This window comes from Dasypus novemcinctus, chromosome 4 (genome assembly GCF_030445035.2).
Source record: "Dasypus novemcinctus isolate mDasNov1 chromosome 4, mDasNov1.1.hap2, whole genome shotgun sequence".
Classification (NCBI taxonomy): Eukaryota; Metazoa; Chordata; class Mammalia; order Cingulata; family Dasypodidae; genus Dasypus; species Dasypus novemcinctus.
Window position 1 is genome coordinate 81,572,589 of NC_080676.1, and position 22,504 is coordinate 81,595,092.

The 22,504-nt window shown below is 40.7% G+C and overlaps 1 protein-coding gene across 2 annotated transcripts in view; it reads left to right on the plus strand.

Moving 5' to 3' along the window:
* B4GALT4 (beta-1,4-galactosyltransferase 4) overlaps positions 1-16,008 on the plus strand; it is a 31,302-nt gene extending 15,294 nt beyond the window's left edge. For both annotated transcript variants that reach the window (XM_004480791.4, XM_058295784.1), the window contains 4 exons: positions 1,388-1,575; positions 6,258-6,380; positions 9,212-9,316; positions 12,861-16,008. In XM_004480791.4, the coding sequence (XP_004480848.2) occupies positions 1,388-1,575; positions 6,258-6,380; positions 9,212-9,316; positions 12,861-12,993 (549 nt within the window). In that variant the 3' untranslated portion in view covers positions 12,994-16,008. The remainder of the gene's footprint in view (positions 1-1,387; positions 1,576-6,257; positions 6,381-9,211; positions 9,317-12,860) is intronic.
* The last annotated feature ends 6,496 nt before the right edge of the window (positions 16,009-22,504 follow it).

Below are 22,504 nucleotides of genomic sequence, written 5' to 3' on the forward strand. Positions count from 1 at the left end.
TTATTATGGTATTTGATCCAAACAACCAGGGCAATCTTAATACTCTAAAATCTTGTTCATGCTATAGCTTTGGCCATATTACAGGTCAAATTGTGTTCTTTCTCTTTTTTTTTTTTTTTTTTAACCCAGAGTATATTCTTTTTTTTTTTTTTTTCTGGTCTCTGTAAGGCCAGTGTGCAGATTCCCCTCAACCTTTAGGATTATAATAGGATTCTGTTATAGTGATTCAAAGAAACTTTTTAGTAGCTTAGAAATATTAGCAATAACCTTCTGTTCATAGATCAAAATTTCTTGATTCTTTCTGGAAGCTGTTAACGAAATCTCTTGGAAGTTTAGTGCAAATTTTTAACATCTAGTAAAACTGGGTCCTGCTGACCTACTGAGAGTTGAATAGTGAGCAAGTAGATACTAATTGATGTGTTAGCATGTAAGAAAGGTCTTGTAGTTTTTATATGGAATAAAAAAACTTTTTAGTTATGGAATAAAAGTACTGTATGTATAAAACCTAAAGAAAAAAAAATGATCTCTAAAAATCTTGTTATCAATTTATTAAAGCATTCATAAACCATACAATTCATCTGAACTGTGTAGTCAGTGACATTTGATATACTCATAGAGTTGTGCATTCATCTCATCAATCAATATTAGAAGTTACCTCTCAATCTCTCTATCCTTCCTCTGCCATACATAACTGCTAATCCATTTCCGCCTCTGTAATTTATTTGTAATTAAAGTTTGCATAGATGGAGTCAAACAGTACACAGTACTTTTTGTCTACTTTCTTTCACTTAGCATGCTTTTTTTTTTTTCCCCCACCATTTCTGGGAGATTATTAATATATTACTATACACTACTGTCCATAGGTTGGTTGGTTAGTTTGTTTTTGATTGTATTTTTGCCCAAATGTCACCTGGTATTAACCTCTTATAACATTAATGAGTATTTGTTCTGCTTCAGAGAAAGACATTCTTATATATGCGCTGTTAACCATAATCATTTTTCACAAGAGGGTTGGCTATGCTCTACAGTCGCACATTTCATATTTTAGCTTTCCTTCTAGTGATACACGTCCTTAGACTTTCCCTTTCAACTGCTATCATACCCACATGTTAGCGCTGCTAATTACAAACATTATGATTTACTTTTACCTTTTCTATTCATTTCCAAACAACCTTTTTTAACCAATTCTGCACAGATTAAACCTCAGCTTTCTACTCTCGAACCACATGAAATGGTCTTTTTTTTTACTCCATCAGATTTTTATGTCATAAGTGTCATCTTGTGAGTCAGCAGGGATTAATACCAGGTCCTGAATCAGAACTGACGAGGGATAAAGTATGACATTTTATCTTAAAAGATTTTCAAGTTTTATTCTCCATATTTATAGGCTGGAAAGAAAAAGTTTAATCGAGCCAAACTCTTGAATGTGGGCTATTTAGAAGCTCTCAAGGAGGAAAATTGGGACTGCTTCGTTTTCCATGATGTGGACCTGTTGCCCGAGAACGACCATAACCTTTACAGGTGTGAGGACCAGCCAAAGCACCTGGTGGTCGGCAGGAACAGCACTGGGTACAGGTAAGGCTGCCCAGCGGATGGGATGCTGGGGTTGAGAAGCATGCCCTGTTTATAATCAAGGCTGTGTGGATGTAGTGTCCAGAGTGCCTTAGGAAAATAAGAAAGTAGAAAAATAGTCTGTACTATATCACTTAAAGTTAAAAACAGGAAATAGAGAAAGCAATGACAAAATTCCCACAATATCCTTGGCAGAGGATCACAAAGACAAGAGAGAAAGAACATAAGAGGGAAATAATTCAAGCATTGCAAATGGTGGCCAGCCTTACCCTGCAGTGCCCACCTAGTGGAACTTGTCCCACAACAAGTAGAACTCAAGGAACTTACTATCTATCCTTATTCTCCTCTAGGGTCCTGCTTCTTCGGTCAACGTTTAGGCTTCCGTTGTGCTGGCATCTCTCCAGATTTTGAGGAGGGAGGGAAGAGTCATATTCATTGAATAGTCTGCCCAGGAGCTGGTACATCCATGAAAAGTTCCATTATTTCAAAGCCACTGCAAGAAGTACTAGGTACTTCCTAGGGTCTCTGTCATCCTATTCTCATCCTTCCTGAGGAGAGGCATACCTGCTTTCCAACCTTATGTTATACTGACTCTTATTCAGGAACAGCCAAGGAAATACAGTGACCAAAATTTTTTCTCTGCTAATGAAAACTGTATTTGCTTATGTGTGTCAACGCACTTGCCTGTCGACTTCCGCAGGCACTCCCGTCTGCGTGCTCATCTGTGGTGCTCACTATTCTAGAGACAGACCATTTGAATAAGGCAGTACCTGTCTTCAAGGAGCTTCCTGTTGAATGCTCCAGTGGGGAGTAGGTAGTTAGAGTGGAGTTGCATCGTTTTCTTTTTCTTTTGTATTGAATTACATCATTTATGCATTTAAATTCTGTAAATTAAATATAAGTATTTGGTAATGAGAAGCAGAAAGGGAGAGAGACCAATAAAATAATACAGGGGATTCCGCCAGCCAAGAGTGTACTTGAGTGAGTGTGAGATGGAAATTCTGAACTTCTTGATATGTCACTTGGTCTCACTTTTCATGTTTCTCTTATTGTGGTGGTCTCTCACTTTGGACTATTTAAGAGATTTTTGGGAGTGGCAATCACTGTTCATGACTTTTGCCTTAAATACTGACTTTAAAATCCAATCCTTGCATAAGCTGTAGGATGTAAACAGACAACTAGAATAAGGTATAATGGGCAAGAGCATGGAACAGTGGCATCTTATTTTGTAGAATCTTTGGGAGCCAGAGCTAGCCTGCAGAGTTCCAAGATATGGAAGCAAGAAAGTGTGGCAGTTTGGGGAAAATGCAAGTAATTCATTAGGGCTCAAAGATGAATGTCTGGGAGGATGGAGGGAGGAGAGGTGAGGCTGGAAAGGGACCAGATTATGAGGCCTTGATTGCTCTGTTAAGGAGTTTGGATTTCCTTTGGAAGGGAATGGGGAGTTTTTGATACATGGTCACTACTGGGGAATGATAGGAAAAAGCTCAGTTCAGTTGCTGTTTACAGATTGGATGGAGCAAGGCTGGAGGGCAGAAATTGAGAAGAGATATCCCATCCTGAATTAGGGCAGGGGCAGTGGGGCTGGAGGGCAGGGAGGCAGTCCTCAAGAAAATCAGGCTTTCTCCTTTGGGGAACTTGACCTTTGAATCTGATCTCATTATCTGTGTGTGTGCCCCCGCTCGCACACCGCTCAGGCTACATCAAAGAAAGTAGCATATCGTGGCTGGGCACCTTGGTTTTATTCAGAAGCATGTTACATCTACCTTCTGTTTGCTTTTTGGTGTGTAATTAATAAGATAGCGTTATCTACAAACAGAATAAATACCCTTCAGATTTCTTGCCACAGATGATAACTTAAACTGCCTGTTGCCTAGGTCTTGTTTGAAGGATAGGTAATTTGCTGGGAATTTAGATTTTTATCCCTATATTAAAGCTGGACCATTAGAAAGCTGAGTTCTTGGGTATTCCATTCCTGGAACTGATTTTGAGTTATATTTGGGTGTCACAATCTCAGGTTTTGTGAGGGGACACTCACTCCAGGAAACAGCCCATGTGTGAATCCTGCTGTGGTAACTTGTTATCATAACTAGCCAGACTTCTTTTGTTACTAAATATCTGGAAAGATATTGTCTCCCTTGAGTAACCAGCAGGTTTTCTTAAAGCAAATCAAGTCCTTGACTCTGTCTTTCCTTCTGATCTGGATCCAAGAGACTCTGAGCCAAATCCATTGCCCACTTTTTTTTTTTTTTTTTTAATTTTTTGAAAAGCAGCCATTTATTAGAATCAATACAAGAGTTTGAAAAGAGGGGAAAGAGGGTGGAAGAGAGAGAAGAGCGTGAGGTCTGCATTGGATGTCAGTTGTGGAAACACATAAATGCCTACTTTTAAAATTTAAACTTAGAAGGTGAACATTGTGAGTATGTGTGTATGCATGTGTGGATGTGTGTGTGAGATATATATAACTTTTTTGTCTTTAAAATTTGTATTTGTCTTTTTTTTTTTTAAAGATACATAGATCACAAAAAATGTTACCTTAAAAACTATAAGAGGTTTGTAACTTTTTCTTTAACAAAATTGAAAGCAGACATTTTTGACTAAAGTAAAAACCAGGAAATACAACCTAAACTCCCCCACAAACCAAAATAGTCTGTAGTCCATAGAGAATTCAGTTTCCTGAATTCAGTTTCCCATTTTCCATTTAGAAATCTGGTTATAAAGTATTAATTTTTTTTTTTTGCTTCTCAGGATGTGGCATGGCCATCTTTTAGAAATAGAAAATATCTTATTTGCAAATTATAATTCTAATACCTTTCTCTTCTTAATCTTCTATTCTGATTTAATTTTTTCTGGTTGTGGTTTGCCATTCATATTTTCTATTTTATTTTATCATATCGACTGCCTCATGTTTTCTGGCCAAGGGAGAGAGATGTAGATTTAAAGTAGAGCTGACCTCCCACATACTTTTTTTTTTAATGGTATTTTTTTCTTTTCTTTTTTAAAGAAACTGTGGGTTTAGAGAACAATTATGCATAATCATGCATAATCCCCCATACTTTTTCCCTGTGCCATTCTGAGCAAAAATCCCTCTAGTTGCCTGCAGCTATGTGTCTGCCCCCTGCTGGTAGCAGCTTGGCACTATATATAAACCATTCTTCATTTCTCTTTTTCAACCCCAAGAGTATAAGAAGTGCAAGAAATGTTTTCACTTACACACCTGCAGAGGGAAGAAGTTAAATAATGTTCTCCAGGTGTCTCAGACTCTGATGAAACCAACAATAAATGTTTCTTAATCCTTGGGTCAGTGATAAAGCTCTTGACCAGCATGTAGCAAATTTTGCTGCCAAGAATTCCTTTGGAACTGCCTGCTTTTTACAAGGACTCTTCTGTTATTTTATGACTTCGTTTGCTCCACCCTTGGGCCTTTCAGACTTTTAAAAATAAGTTCTGCTTGTGAAACTGGGAGTTTTCTTGACCCCTTGTCCCCTGCTTCTCTCACACTCCACCTGACCTGGTCTCCAAATCAACCTCAAACAGCTTGCATTTGTCTTCCTCCCATACTTTTCCTTCTGGAGTTCTGGCAACCAGCAATTCCTTCATTTTCCTACCAAGTCCTCCTGACATGGAGGTGTCTCCTTCCTCAGAGTTCTGATAACACGCACCTCTGTTGTTAGATTATAAGCTCTTTGAGGGCAGGGGCTATGTATTAAAGTGTTTAGCCAGCTGCATGTGGTGGATAGTGGTTACTTAATAACTCTCTACCAAATAATCAGTGCTGGTTCTCATGGTGATCCCTCTTTGGTGCTTGGCTGTCTCTCAGGTTATGTCTGGACAGTGCTTCTACTCAGTTCCTGATGAAGGTACTGGTCTTCAGCTACATAAAATCCCTCCCAGGAAGACAGAATGATAATCAGAATCTGAGATGGATATTTGCATGTGTTTGAATGGAGATTTGCATACAGAGTGTGTACAGGGTTAGCAGGTACTCTGGGTGAGAGCTGTTTCCTGCTTCCTTCTCCCTTAAAAATAAAGAAAAAGGAAAAAGGATAATAATTAGGATACTCATTCATGCTAAAGCTACCTGCAGCCTCATGGGAGTGGATGTGGCTCGAGCAGTTGAGTGAGTGTTTCCCATATGGGAGGTCCTGGGTTTGGTTTGGTGACTCCTAGAAACAAAAAAAAGCAATAAACAAGCAAACAAATGAAAGAAGCAACTCGGGAGAGCTGATGTGGCCCAGTGGTTGAGCACCAGCTTCCCACATACGAGGTCCCGTGTTCAATTCTTGGCCCTGGTATCCAAAAAAAGAAAACCAAAAAAACCAATTGATTGGATTGGCACTTGAGATGAAATCTGCCATCCCAGATCTAATGTTTGTGGTACATATTTTAGGGATTTTATAGACCTCTAGATGCAAACATAATAACAGGTGTGTGTGGGGGGAGTGGGGAGCTACCTTGCTTAGTGAGCAGAGCAGAGTGGACAACTAGATAGAGGAAGGAAGCAGAATAAGGAAGGCCAGGAATGTGGCAGGTGGGTGCCAAGCACGAGTGAATGGGTGAAAGTGCATGGGCTTCAAAATGTTCCTAGCATGCTACTAGTTAAATTAGAGACTGGAAGTGTCTGTGGAGAACAAAAAGGCTTTGTACTAACATTCTTACCTTGTCTCTCCCCTCTTTTGCTGCAGGTTACGTTACAAAGGATATTTTGGGGGTGTTACTGCCCTAACCAGAGAGCAATTTTTCAAGGTGAATGGATTCTCTAACAACTACTGGGGATGGGGAGGAGAAGACGATGACCTCAGACTCAGGTGAACAAGAGAAAAAGTCCCCTTTATGGGGCTCTGCTATTACTGGTGGCTCTGGAAATCAGCATTTGTGTATAGTTGCTATGGATGCCAGCTCATCTCATCCCAAGGCACAGATGTGGTCTTAAAGAGGGGTGGAGGGAGGGCAGGATGGCCTTAAAGTCTCTTTGCCAGCAGCAGCTTATAAATGATGGAGGTGGGCGGCGGACTTGGCCCAGTGGTTAGGGCGTCCGTCTACCACATGGGAGGTCCGTGGTTCAAACCCCGGGCCTCCCCGACCCGTGTGGGGCTGGCCCATGCGCAGTGCTGATGCGCGCAAGGAGTGCCCTGCCACGCAGGGGTGTCCCCCGTGTAGGGGAGCCCCACGTGCAAGGAGTGAGCCCCGTAAGGAGAGCCACCCAGTGCTAAAGAAAGTGCAGCCTGCCCAGGAATGGCACTGCACACATGGAGAGCTGACACAACAAGATGACGCAACGAAAAGAAACACAGATTCCCATGCTGCTGACAACAACAGAAGCAGACAAAGAAGATGCAGCAAAGAGACACAGAGAACAGATAACCGGGGTGGGGGGAGAGGGAGAGAGAAATAAATAAATAAATCTTTAAAAAAAACAAATAAATGATGGAGGTGGGAAGTGGATGTGGCTCAACCATTTGGGTGCCCACCTACCACATGGGAGATCCTGGGTTCGGGTTCCAGTGCCTCTCAAAGATGACGAGCAGATGCTGCCTTTGCCACAATGAACTAGACGCCACCCCTGCTGCGAGAGAGCTAGACGCTGCCTCTGCTGCAACAAGCAAATGCCACAAACCAGTGGACGCTGCAGCTTGTGGTGGATGTGGCTCAGGCCACTGGGCACTTGCCTCTCGTGGGAGGTCCTGGGTTTGGTTCCCTGTGCCTGCTGGAGAAGGCGAGCAAACAATGAGCTGACAGATGAGAGAACCATCTGGGAGAGGAGGGATAGATAAGGAAAAATAAAGTAAGTAAGTCTTTAAAGAAAGAAAAACCGATGGAGGTGAACTGTTCCAGGCTTGTGGGTGTTTGGGGTCCAGAACTGTTGATGGAGGTTTCTGTGGATCTGCCAGTGAATATTACCTATCTAGAGGAGGTCCCACCAGAGAATGAAAAGTCCCACACTGGATGGAAGGTGTCTGAGAAAACTGCATTTTGGGGAAAGTGACTAGAAGGGCTATTTTAAGCCTGTTTTCTCCCTCAGGCCCCAGGGGATACTGGCGTGGTTCCCAGTGTCCAGAGCAGGGAGTACCAGTAGCCCCTGAGGTGCTGCATACACTGAAACAAGCAAAGATGCCTGCTCTGCCTTGAGCATTAGCCACCCCTGCACATTTTGGGAGCAGAGCAGCTGCAGCACGATGTCCAGGCCAGAGTCAGGGCTGCTGGCATTGCTCTCAGGTTTTCTTGGACCACTTTCTGGACTGAGGCCCCAGAAGGAATAAGTCTGGCCTCCTCCCTTGACTTTCTCCTGTGAACTTGGCTTTTGTGGTGAGATAGTGCTAATCTCTACCCCTCAGAAATAAGTAATTATTCAAGAGCCTATAGTCACTATCCTCAGACTTGTAATCCTAGGATCTTTCTGGCTATTAGGGGATCCCTTTGCCTTCTATTGTTGCCTCTTGGAAAGAGCATTGCTAAGCTGGGGTTCTGAATTAACAGATGTGTAACTGTCAGAAATTTTCCATTGCTTCAGCATAAGAGAAGCCAGGGACCTGGTGCTGGTTTTGTTTCTGTGTGTAGGCTGAGAGTCTCTGGACTCTGGTCCAGAGGGAATAGATTGGGCTGACCGAGCACTCCACAAGAATGACTGTAGTGATAGGCAGGAGTCTTCACAGGCCAGCCCATGAGCCGTCCATGTGGCCCTGGCTCATGGACTGGACAGGAGGAGCAAGATCTCAGGGCACGAGGAGCAAGGCCTAGAGGTAAACAATACCCATCAGCTTCCCCAAATCCATTTCCACTGCCCCATTGGGATGATTAGAAGCATATTGTATTGATCTCCTCTCTTCACTGCCCTTTTTTCCTGCTGTCCCTCAGCTTCAAGGCATAGGGGAGCCCCAAGTTTGGCTTTCATTTGATAGGAACATCATCATCATCTCCAGAACGATTCTCAGATAATGCTATGGAAAAACCAAAATGATATGAACCTAAAAGTTTGTTGTGATTTATTTACTAAATCTTTAATTATCACTTGTTGCAGACAAGTGCATACATAATACATTGCAGTTTGCAAAGCATGTCCCATGTTGACTATCTGATTTGAGCCTTTCAAATCAACTCCATATCATCATTGCCATTTTATAGATGAGGAAACCAAGACTTAGAGTAGCGATTTGACTCACCTGGGTTCTAAATAACAGTCTAGATTTGAACCTAGGTGTGCGGCTCTAAAAATCATGACCTTGAACAATTCTTTCTTTGTTAAAAGAAGACTTAAAAACATTAAGTAAATTATAGATCTTGAGACTTGATTCTCCTACTCCTTCAGGCTCTTTTAAAATAAGTACTTGTCACAGCTTTTTTTTTTTGCAAAATGACTATAAATTGACACATCTCTTTTGTATGGCAGTAGTGAATGTTAAATGTGATTCTTTTATGGGCTTATTGCCTAATGTTTTTCTATAATAAGAAAGTCTGAAATTGTCGAGATCATCTTTTTTTTTTAATACCTAAATAATCAAGTTGTGTGTGACTTCTTTGTATGTGAATGTGTGTACATTTTTGTGGCATTTTTGTAAGTTAAACTCTTTTTAAGTCCTTAGTAGTAGGTAACTGGGAAGTTTTTTTTTTTTTTTTTTTAACTGTTCTCTTATTTACCTAGGGTTGAGCTCCAAAGAATGAAAATACTGCGGCCGCTGCCTGAAGTGGGTAAATACACAATGATCTTCCACACTAGAGATAGAGGCAACGAGGTGAATATAGAACGGTAAGCCCTAGATTCTTGCACCTGGCAAGCTGCCTACCTCATGTCTTGTGTCAATAAGAACCATACTGGATGGCGGGCTTGGCCCAGTGGTTAGGGCATCTGTCTACCACATGGGAGGTCCGCGGTTCAAACCCCAGGCCTCCTTGACACGTGTGGAGCTGGCGCATGTGCAGTGCTGATGCGCGCAAGGAGTGCCGTGCCACGCAGGGGTGTCCCCTGCATAGGGGAGCCCCATGTGCAATTAGTGCGCCCCATAAGGAGAGCTGCCCAGCGCGAAAGAAAGTGCAGCCTGCCCAAGAATGGCACCGCACACACGGAGAGCTGACACAACAAGATGACGCAACAAAAAGAAACAGAGATTCCTGTGCCGCTGAGAACAACAGAAGCGGACCAAGAAGATGCAGCAGATAGACACAGAGAACAGACAACCGGGGTGGGGGAAGAAGGGGAGAGAAATAAATAAAAATAAATAAATCTTTAAAAAAAAACCATAGCGAATTTATCTAGATAAACCAGTTCATTTTGGTAAAACTTTTTGTTAAAGAAAATTTCAAGTGGATAAGAAGAGTGGTATAGTGAATGTTCATGGCCCCCACAGTTACTAGCTCATGACCTTTCTTCTTTCCCCCACTTTTTCCCCTATCCTCCTTTGGATTATTTGGAATCAAATCATAGACATCATAGCATTTCATTTGTTAAATACTTCATCAGTAAGTATTTCTAAAATATAAGAAGTAAAACAAAAAAAAAGAGATAGCCCCACAATACCATTATTATACCTGAAATAGAATTAATATCATTATTGATACAAATCAATTTCATCAAATATCCAGCCAGTGTTTTGATTTCCCTGATTATCTCATATATATATATTTTTAACAATTGATTTGTTCAGATCAGGATCCAGAAAATGTCCACACATTGGATTTGGGTAATCTCTGAAATCTCTTAATCTGTAGGTTCTTCCTTCCCTCCTTTTTTCTTCCTTGCAGCTTATTTGTTGAACAAGCCAGGTCATTTGGTCCAGTGGGATTTCCCACATGGATTTTGCTGTTTGCATTCTATATGTTCCTCTGACCTCTAAATCTCCTGTAAACTGATAGTTAGATCTGAGACTTGAACAGATTCAGGAATTTTTGGGAGGCAAGAACTCTTCATCGATGGTGTGGTGTACCTCCTCTTGTGTCGTAACCGGAGAACAATGTCTGTCTCTGATGTTAAGATTGATGTGTGGATTAAGGTATTGTCAGTTTGATCCATTTGTTGTGAGATTCCCCATCAATTTTTCACCTAATGCTTTCAGCAGCCATTGATGATTTTTGCTTAAATCCCTTATTTAATTAGGGATTGCAAGATTATGATATTCTACCATTTCTTTTGCATTTTTTAGATAGATTTTTCTACATAGGAGTACCTGCCATTTTCAACTGTTTGATTATGTCAGGTTATAGTTCTTACTGGAAGGCAGAATAAAGGGAAAAAATCAAGCATTCATTTATCAGTTTTCAGAAAAATGAGTTGGTATACCCTCCTATTCAGGATGTAGTTAATATTCCTTTTGATGTTGAAATTGTTTGTCATTAGCCAATGTGATCTTTTTCAAGTTGGCTCCTGAATCGCTGTAATATCATCAGTGTTGTCTTTGAGAGCTTCCTTTCCTGTGCTCTGGTGTAGCAATAAGTTCCAGGCTCATATTGTACTTTTCCAGCCCCAGAAATTAGCCTTTTCACTAAGGAGTCCTGGCAGATAAGTTGATTCTTATGGGGCTATGATTGAAGAATCTACATTTCTTTGTGCTGACCCCCCTCCCCCCTGCCTAAATTTTAAAACAGTACTAAAGGGCTTTTAACAACCCAAAACTTACCTGTATGTCTACCATTCTAACAAAAACATCTCTATTTTCCATGTGTCTTTCTAGTTTTTGTCTATAGGTAGGCATTTTTCCTTTTTAAAGTTTAAGAAATTAATTACTGAACAGATATAAAAGTGCTTATAATTTATAAGTGTGAAGATTATATGAAATTCTTAATACCATGAACACTGGTACCCCACACCTAAGTGATGTCCGGTACCTTTGTGGTCCTCCCTTAATCCCATGTTCTTCCCTCCCTGATCAGAGGTGCTATTTTCCTGAATTTTTGTTGTTATATCCTTGCTTTTCTTGTTTTCCCATGTTTGTATCCCTAAACAAAAGATTGCTTCATTTTGCATATTTTCAACATTATGTAAATAAAATCATACTGTATTGATCCTTTTCTGACTTTATTTAGCTCATTTATGCTTATCTCCAGCCACATTGTTACATATAGCTGAAGTTCATTGTTTTTCACTGCTGAGCTCCAAGAGATCTATTCAGTTCACATCTCACTTCTCTCTCCATCTTCAAGGGCCCAGCCTCACTGAATGACTTGTTCTTGCTCACATGTGTCCTGCTCTCTTGCACACCTATGCCTCTTCCATAGGTTTGTCTTTCTTCCCGAAGTGTCCTTCCACCTCCTTCTTCAGTGAACATCTCTTTTAAGCCTCAGTCATATTTACCTTCTCTACGACTCCTCCCCAGATTCACTAATGAAGTTAGGAACCCTTCATCCTTCCTTATCCACATGCTTTCTTAATATTTTTTGAGAACTTTATGAAAGCTTTGTACCCTTGCTGACTACAGACACAAATTTTTTCCAAAAGCACTAGGTTGTTCAGAGACCCCCTGAAGCTTATCCAAGGGCCTGTTAGCCATGGTTGACAGCCCTGGCTGAAACAGTCAGTGTGTTTCTATCATGGCATCTGCCACATTGTATGGTGCTATCTGCATGTCCTTTTACCCTGTAGACTGTGAACTTACTGAGAGCCAAGACTCTCTTCATCATTGGTCCCCAGCATCTTTCTTACATGGGGTCGGATATAGTAAATAAATCTTTTTTTTATTTTTTATTTTTAAAGATTTATTTATTTATTTATTCCCCCCGCCCCCCACCCCGGTTGTCTGTTCTCTGTGTCTATTTGCTGTGTCTTCTTTGTCCGCTTCTGTTGTTGTCAGCGGCACGGGAATCTGTGTCTGTTTTTGTTGTGTCATCTTGCTGTGTCAGCTCTCTGTGGGTGCGGCACCATTCCTGGGCAGGCTGCACTTTCTTTTGCGCTGGGCAGCTCTCCTTACGGGGCGCACTCCTTGCACGTGGGGCTCCCCTACGCGGGGGACACCCCTGCGTGGCAGGGCGCTCCTTGCGCGCATCAGCACCGCTCATGGGCGAGCTCCACTCGTGTCAAGGAGGCCCAGGGTTTGAACCGCGGGCCTCCCATGTGATAGACGGACACCCTACCCACTGTGCCAAGTCCGCCGCCTAAATAAATCTTAGTACGAACACATGGCTGTAACATTGGTGTCTGTTACCTTAGATGGGGAAAACCAACTTTGTTCACAGTAGGAAACCCAGTAGGTATACTAACTTTACAAGAATGCATTTGCCAAATTTTGGGGTAAAGCCAAAAACAATGAAAGTGTATATTAAGTTATTTTTTTATCATTCACATTTGTTCTTTCTAATTTCAGGATGAAGCTCTTACATGAGGTGGCACGAGTCTGGAAAACAGATGGGTTAACTAGTTGTTCTTATAAATTACTGTCTGTGGAACACAATCCTTTATATATCAACATCACAGTGGATTTCTGGTCTGATCCATGACCTTGGTTATTTTGGTGACATTCAGAAGAACTGAATATTTGATTAATAATTTTGCCCTAGAGACTTTCCCTCAGTAGCACACAGTAAGAACTCGTTGCAGCTAATTATTGGGCTGAATTTTTCCTTTTTGTATTTTCTTAGCAGAGCTCCTGGTTTTATGGAATGTAAAACAATGGGAACAAGACAGCTTTTACGTTTTTTTGTCTTGAGGGTTAAATACTATAGTATTGATACTTGAAGGATTAAATATAAGTGGACGACTTAAAGGATATAATGAAAGCTGCTTGAGAACTCTGGTTGAGAGATTTGCTTAAGTTTGAAGTGACACATGGGATAAAAGGTCATAGGAAATAGCATTGCTAAATTTCTCAGAGAATCAGACTCGTTCTTGTCTAAGGTAGAAAGGTACGAAGATGTGTTTCAGTTCGCTATTGATCCTACACAGTCATCTGTGAAGAAGTGGGTCCCAAGTGAGAAGAAGCCCACAGAAGAAGGGAATAAAGGTGAAGACTCAAGATGCAGTGAACTTGGGAAAGAAGAAGTGGCGGGAGGACAGAGGGTCAGATGAAAGCATGGCCACAGTGGCTGCAGCTGGCTGCTGCTGCTGTTGCTACCTTGTAGTGGATGCCACTTCCCTGGATATGCCTTCCAGTAATAGCCCAACAGAGAACACATTTTCTGCTAGATTTTTTTACACATTTTTGTAAAATGATTTTGTACATGTAGTATCCTACATGAATGAATAGTTTACAAATTATGTATTAACTAATAATACATCTGAAGTACCTCTGTAGTAAAATAGGAAAAAAATTTGGGTGTTCAACTCTTGTATTTTATTTATTGTTTTATTTTGTTTTTTAAAATATATTTTTTATTGAAGTATATTATTTGTACATGAACATACATAACCAATAAGTGTATAGTAAAAGTTGGGAACTTACAAAATAAACATGCATAATATCATATAGGGGTCCCATATAGTACCCCTCCACCAACACCTCGCATTGTTGTGAAACATTTGCTACAAACTGCAAAATATTATCAAAATATTACTAATAACTATAGTCCATATCTTATATTTGGTGTATTTTTCCCTCAACCCACCATATTATTTTTTAAAATACATTTTTATTACAAAGGTTGTGAACTTACAGAACAATCATGTACATGTGTAGAATTCCCCCACAACACCCATTCACCAACACAGCACACCATGGTGGAATATTTGTTACAGATTATGAAATAACATCAAACTATTGCTACCAGTCATCGTCTGTAGCATACATTTGGCACACTTCTTCCATATTCCCTTCCCCCCTTATCAACGCAGATCTCTGGCATCGATGCAAGAATATTGCAGTATTGCTATTAACCACAGTCCATAGATCACACCAATTATATTTTTCCCATGCTTCTCATATTCCCACCACCCTGAAATAGTGACGTACATCCACTGTAGCTCGTGGAAGGACTTGCATCTGTACCATCAATCACAATTCTCATCCACTTCTGGGTTCACTGTCTTACTCTAGTTTTTTTTTTCCAATTGACATTTACATCCCTAGACTACTCTTTCAGCCACAAGTCCATTGCTACTCACTATAATGTGTTACCATCAACTCTATCCATTTCCACACTTTTACAGTGAAGTTAGTTAAAATTACATACATCAGTAGTTCTCAACCTTCTTCTTACCTCCTAATAATCTATATTCTAGGTTTTAACTCATGTATTTATTCTTCATATTTAGTTCATATTAATGAGACCAGGCAATATTTGTCCTTTTGTGTCTGGCTTACTTCAGTTAGCATAATGTCTTTAAGATTCATCCTTGTTATCATAAGTGTCCCAATTTCATTTTTCATGCTGCAGCATAGTATTCCATCATATGTACATACCACATTTTGTTTATCCATTCATTGATTGATGAACACTTGGATTGTTTCCATCTTTTAGCAATTGTGAATAATGCTGCTGTGAACATCGGTGTGCAGGTATTTATTAATGTCACAGTTTTTAGTTCTGCATATATTCCTAGTAGAGGAATTGCTGGATCAATTGGCAGTCTATATTTAGCTTCCGAAAAACTGCCAAACTGTCTTCCACAGAGGCTGCCCCATTTTATAATCCCATCAATAGTGAAGGTGTGTTCCTATTTCTTCACATTCTCTCCAGCACTTATATTCTGTTTTTTATATAATGGTCATTCTGTGTGGTGTGAGATGGATATCTCATTGTTTTGATTTGCATTTCCCTAATAGCTAGTGATACGGAACATTTTTTTCATGTGTTTTTTGGACATTTGTATTTCCTCTTTGGAGAAATATCTATTTAAGTCTTTTGCCCTTTTTAAAATTGGATTGCTTGCTTTTTTATTTTTTCATGATCTCTATATAGAATAGAAATCAAACCCTTATCAGATAGGTGGATTCCAAATATATTCTCCCATTGAGTGGGCTGCCTTTTCACCTTCTGGTGAAGTCCTTTGAATCACAAAAGTGTTTGAGGAGGTCCCATTTATCCATGTTTTCTTTCATTGCTCACAATTTCGGTGTAAGCCTTAAGGATGCACCTACCACCAGGTCTTGAAGATGTTTTCCTATATTTTCTTCTAGGAGCTTTATGGTTCTTGTACATTTAGGTCTTTGATCTATTTTGAGTTAATTTTTGTATAAGGTGTGAGATAGGGGTCTTTCTTTTTTTTTTTTTTTTTGGCTACCAGTTCTCCCAGCACCATTTGTTGAATAGACTGTTCTGCCCCAGCTGGGTGGATTTGACAGGCTTGTCAAAAATCACTTGATCATAGATGTGAGGGTCTGTTTCTGAACCATCAATTCGGTTCTGTTGGTTTATATGTCTATCTTCATGTCAACACTGTGCTGTTTTTAATATGATTTAAAGTCGGAAAGTGAAAGTCCTCCAGCTTTGCTTTTCCATTTTAGGATGTTTCTGGCTATTCGGGGTCCCTTACCCTTCCAAATAAATTTGATAATTGTGTTTTCCATTTGTTTAAAACGTGTTGGTGGAATTTTTATTGGGATTGCCTTGAGTCTGTGTATCAATATGGGTAGAATTGACATCTTAATGCTATTAAGTCTTCCAGTCCATGAGCATGGGATGTACTTCCAATTTGGGTCTTTTAAAAATTTCTTTTTGCAATGCATTGTAGTTTCCTGAATACATGTGCTTTACATCCTTGGTTAAGTTTATTCCTAAATATTTGATTCCTTTGGTTGCTATTGTAAATGAATTTTTTTTAGTGACTTCATCCTCAGATTGCACACCATAATTGTATAGAAATATCACAGATTTTTGTGTGTGGATCTTATATCCTGACACTACTGAAATAGTTTATTAGCTCCAGCAGCTTTGTTGTAGATTTTTCGGGACTTTCTAGATATAGGATCATATCTGTGAAAAGCAAAAGCTTTACTTCTTCCTTTCTGATTTGGATACCTTTTATTTTTCTTGCCTCATTGCTTTAGCTAGAATGTTTAGCACTATATTGAACAACGGCGACAGTGGGCATCCTTGTCTTGTTCCTCATCTCAATGGGAAGGCTTTCAGTCTTTCACCATTGAGTACAATGTTAGCTGTGGGTCTTTTATATATGGCCTTTATCATGGGAGAAAGTTTCCTTTAATTCCTGTCTTTCGTATTTTTATCAAGATGGGATGTTGTATTTTGTCAAATGCCTTTTTTGCATCAATTGATAAGATCGTGTGATTTTTCTCCTTTTATTCATTAATGTGGTCTATTACGCTGCTTGATTTTCTTGTGTTGAATTACCTGTATTAGTCAGCCAAAGGGGTGCTGATGCAAAATACCAGAAATCTGGTATTTTATATTAAATCTGAATTTAATTTATATTAATATTTTATCTGGCTTTTATAAAGGGTATTTATTTGGGGTAGAAACTTACGGTTACCAGGCCAAAAAGTATAAGTTGCTTCCCTCACCAAAGTCTGTTTCCACATGTTGGAGCAAGATGGCTGTCAACATCTGCAAAGGTTCAGGCTTCTTGGGTTTCTCTCTTTGGACTTAGCGCCTCTGCTTGCTCCACAAGTCCAACTGTACACTATCAGGCAAATGGCTTATCTCTTCCTGGGGCCTCTGCTATGTCCATTTGAGCCCTCTCCTTCCTCACATATCTGTTTCTCTATGTGTTTACTTCCCAGGTTCCAGGATCAAAAACTGTAGCATCCAAACTCCAACAACACCTCTGCTCTGCTGTGTAGTTTTCTCAACATCCTACTGATGTGGCCCAATCAAAGCCTTAATCATTTTAAATCAAATAAAAGTGAAATCTCTGAATCCAATGCAATCTAATGTGCAAACAGGCCAGTTTACAAACATACGCCAATTTCTATTTGGAATTCATAAATAATATCACACTACTACATCACCATTGGATACCTGGTATAAAACCCACTTGATCATGATACATAATTATTTTAATGTGTTGTTGGATTTAATTAGCAAGTACTTTATTGAGAATTTTTGCATTTGTATTCAGAAGTGAAATGGGCTTGTAATTTTTTTTTTTCAGAATATGCGGCTTTGATATTAGGGTGATTTGGCTTCATAAAAGTGAGTTTGGTAGCGTTCCTTCTTGATGAATTTTTTGGAAGAGCTTGAGTAAGAGTGGTATTCATTCTTCTCTGAATCCTTGGTAGAACTCACCTATGAAACCATCTGGTCCTAGGCTTTTCATTTTGGGAAGTTGTTTGATGACTGTTTTCAGTCTCTCATGATTGGTTTGTTGAGATCTTCTGTTTCTTCTAGGGTCAGTGTAGATTGTTTATATGTTCCTAGGAATTTTAAATTTTCATCCACATTGTCTAGTTTTTTGGCATACAGTTGTTCATAGTATCCTCTTACCATCTCTCTTATTTTTGTGGGGTCAGTAGTAATTTCTCCATTTTCATTTTTTATTTCATTTATTTGCATCTTCTTTTTTTGTCTAGCTAAGGGTTTGTTGATTTTGTTAATCTTGAAGGACCAACTTTTGATTTTGGTAATTCTAAGTTTTTTTGTTCTCAATTTCATTTATTTCTGCTCTGATCTTTGTTATTTCATTCCTTCTACTTAGTTTGGGATTACTTTGCTGTTCTTTTTTATAGTTCTTCCAGTTGTATAGTTAGGTCATTGATTTTTAGCTCTTTAATATAAGCATTGAGAGCTATAAATTTCCCTCTCAGCACTGCCTTTGCTGCATCCCATAGGTGCTGATATATTGTGTTCTTGTTTTCATTCATCTCAAAATGTTTATTGGTTTCTCTGAAGTTCTTCTTTGACCCACTGATTCTTTAAGAATGTGATGTTTAACCTCCATATATTTGTGAATTTCACCTTTTTCTGCCTCTTATAGATTTCTAACTTTATTCCATTATGATCAGAGAAAGTGCTTTGTATAATTTCAATTTTGTTGAATTTATTGACGTCTGCTTTGTGACCCAACATATAGTCTATCCTGGATAAAAATCCATGAGCATTTTGAAAAGAATGTATATCCTGCTGTTTTGGGGTACAGTGTTCTGTGTATGTCTATTAGGTTTAGTTCATTTATCTTATTATTCAAGCTCTCTGATTCTTTTTTTTTTTTTTTTAAAGATTTATTTATTTATTTATTTAATTCCCCGCCCCTCCCCCGGTTGTCTGTTTTCTGTGTCTTTTTGCTGCGTCTTGTTTCTTTGTCCGCTTCTGTTGTCGTCAGCGGCACAGGAAGTGTGGGCGGCGCCATTCCTGGGCAGGCTGCTCCCTCCTTGGCGCTGGGCGGCTCTCCTTATGGGTGCACTCCTTGCGCGTGGGGTTCCCCTACGCGGGGGACACCCCTTTGTGGCTCGGCACTCCTTGCGCGCATCAGCACTGCGGCATGGGCCAGCTCCACACGGGTCAAGGAGGCCTGGGGCTTGAACCGCAGACCTCCCATGTGGTAGACGGACGCCCTAACCACTGGGCCAAAGTCCGTTTCCCTCTCTGATTCTATTGATACTCTGCCCTGATGTTCTTTCTAAAGCTGAGAGTGGTGTATTGAAGTCTCCAATTCTTACTGTAGAAATATCTATTTCTCCCTTCAGTTTTCTCACTGTTTGCCTCTTGTATCTTGGGGCGTCCTGGTTAGGTGCATATACATTTCTGATTGTTATTTCTTCCTGGTGAATTACCCCTATTATTAATATATAATATCCTTTCTTGTCTCTAGTAACAATTTTGCTTGAAGTCAATTTCAGCCGATTTAAGTACAGGTATATCAGCTTTTTTTTTGGTTACTACATGCCTGGAATATCTTTTTCCAACCTTTCACTTTCAGTCTATTGGTATCCTTGAGTCTGAAGTGAGTGTCTTGCAGACAGCATATAGATGGCTCATAGATGACTTATATTTTCTTATTCTGCCTGTCTGTGTCTTTTGATTGGGCAGTTTATTCCATCAACATTCAATGTTATTACTGCAAAGATTTCTTATTTCACCCATTTTGACCTTTGTGTTTTATCTGTCACATTTTATTTTCACCACTCTTTTGACACTTTCAGTTACTGTTACTGATACAATCTTAATTTCTAGACTCTTCCAAGCCTCTATCTCCTGTCTTATCTTTTCACACTGTAACACTTCCTCTAGTAGTTTCTGCAAAGCTGGTCTCTTTGTTATAAACTCCCTCAGTTTCTGTTTATCTGTGACTATTCTAAACTTCCCCTTATTTTTGAAAGACATTCTTGCCAGATATAAGAATCTTGTTTGGTAGTTTTCCTCTTGCAGTATCTTTTTTTTTCTCTTTTTGCCCCTCCCCCCCCCCCCCCACCCCAGCTGTCACTGTGTGTTCTCCTGTGTCTGCTTATATTCTTTTCAGCGGCACTGGGGATCTGTCTCTTTTTGTTGTGTCATTTTGCTGTATCAGCTCTCCATGTGTGTGGCGCCATTCCTGTGCAGGCTGCAATTTTTTCGCACTGGGCGACTCCTTACAGGGTGCACTCCTTGAGCGTGGGGCTTCCCTACATGGGAGGCACCCCTGTGTGACATGGCACTCCTTGCATGCATCAGCACTGCGCATGGGCCAGCTCATCACACAGGTCCGGAGACCCTAGGTTTGAATCCTGGACCTCCCAGGTGGTAGGCGGATGCTCTATCCGTTGAGCCAAAATCACTTCCTTCTTGCAGTATCTTAAGTTTATCATATTACTGCCTTCTTGCTTCCATGGTTTCAGAGGAGAAATCGGCACTTAATCTTATTGGGTATCCCTTATATGTTATGCATCACCTTTCTCTTGATGTTCTCAGAATTCTCTGTCTTTGGCATTTGACATTCTGATTAGTATCTGTCTCATAGTTGGTCTATTTGGATTTATTTGGATGGGATTACCATTGTGCTTCTTGGATACAGGTATCTATGTCCTTCAATAGGGGTAGGGGATTTTCTACCATTATTTCTTCAAATATTCCCTTTGCTGATTTTCTCTTCTCTTCTCCTTCTAAGACACCCATGACACATGTTAGCATGTCTCTTGCTGTCATTTTAGTTCCCTGTTCAATTTTTCCCCTTTTTTCCTTCATTTGTTCTTTCATGTGGTTGCTTTTGGATGCCATGTCTTCAAGGTAACTGATCCTTTCTTCTGCCTTTCATTCCCATAAGATCTGTTATTTTTCCGTGCATGCTTTCAAATTCTTCTTTGTGTTCACCTAGTGTCTTCTTCTTATCCTTAATTTCTTTAGCTCTCTCATTGAATTATTAAGGAGATTTGTTTGAATATCTCTTGATTAGTTGTCTCAACTCCTTTATGTCATCTGGAAGCTTATCTTGTTCCTTTAACTGGGCCATATCTTCCTCTTTCTTGGTATGGATTATAATTTTTTGTTGGTGTTTGGCATCTGTCTTACTAGATGTATTTATTCTAGGTGAATATTCTCTTTTAAAAAATTTATTTCTCTTTCCTTCCCTCCATCCCCTATTGTCTGCTCTCTGTGTCCATTCACCATTTGCTGTGTGTTCTTCTTTGTCCACTTGCATTGTTGTCAGTGACACCGGCAAACTGTGTCACTTTCTGTTGTGTCATTTTGCTGCATCTGCTTTCCGTGCGTGCAGCACCACTCCTGGGCAGGCTGTGTTTTTTCCACATGTGGTTGCTCTTCTTGAGGGGCACACTCCTTGCATGTGGTGCTCCCCTGTGCAGTGGACACCCATGCGTGGCACAGCACTCCTTACATGCATCAGCACTGCACTGGGCGAGCTCACCACACGGATTGGGAGGCCCTGGGTTTGAACCCTGGACCTCCTATGTGGTTGACAGATGCTCTATCAGTTGAGCCAAATTTGCTTCCTTGAAGTTTCCTTAGTTTAGGACTTCCTTGCCCTTTCTCCTTTGCTGGTTGTATAGTAGGAAACATGAATGTAGTTGGTCCTGTAAGTTGTGGAGGCTGAAGCTGCCTGCATTGTCCCAGGAATGGATGGAACTTCTCTCACCTTTCTACTTTGCCAGGGGTAGGGAAAGAACAGCAGCCGTGTGTAATAATCCAAGTTGGGCAGTACAAGACTAGTTGCCCAGAGAGACTGATGAACTTCACCCCCCTCCTCCCCTAGCTGGGGTAGGGATGGAGCTGCAGGTGTGGCCAGCAATCTATGCTGTGCAGATCTAAAATGACTGCAATTGCTCAGGTAGACGGATCTAGCACCAGTAGCCCCTCTCTCTGGGGGGTGTGGATGGACCCTCTGGAGTGCTCAACAGTCTAACCTGTTTTGGCTGAATATTCCTGCAGTTGCCCTGAGAGGCTGAGGAAATACTATCCCTTCGGTCCTTTAGGAGGTGGGAACAGAACCACTGGCACCCAACAGTATAGTCCCTGTAGGCCCAGAGTACCTGCTGTTGGCCGGAGAGGCTGTGGAGCCCCCAGACCCCTCCTATCTTTTAAGGGGGTGAGGGTGGATCCAGGTGTCCAACAGTCCAGTCCGTGTAGGCTGAAAGTGCCTGCAGTTGCCCTGAGAGGCTGAGAGAACACTAGCCCCCTTGTGTCTTATTGGGGGGGGGAGGGCAGAGGTGGAGATGGAATAGAAGATGCTCAACAAACCAGTCTGTGTGGGCTGAAAATGCCTGCAGTTGCTGGGAGAGGCCAAGTAAACACAGCTCCTCTCCTGTCCTATTGGGGTGTGGGGATGGAGGCCCAGGTGTCTGACTATTCAGTCTCTGTCAGCTGAAAGCAACTGCCTGTAGGTATCAGGAGAGGCTTGTATAGGTGCCCCTAGATTTCTCCTTGTGGGAGTTGAGGCTGGAGCCTAGGTTAGGGCTGCAATCCAATCTTGGTGGAAAGAAGCCAATCCCTAACTTAAGTGTGATTTTCAGTCATGTTTACCCTCATGCTTTAGGCGGAGTTAAAATGGCAGCTACTGGGAAGCGGATTTGGCACAACTGATAGAGCGTCTCCCTACTATATGGGAGGTCCAGGGTTCACACCCAGGGTGTCCTGACCTGTGTGGTGAGCTGGCCTACGTGCAGCGCTGATGCGCTCAAGTAGTGCC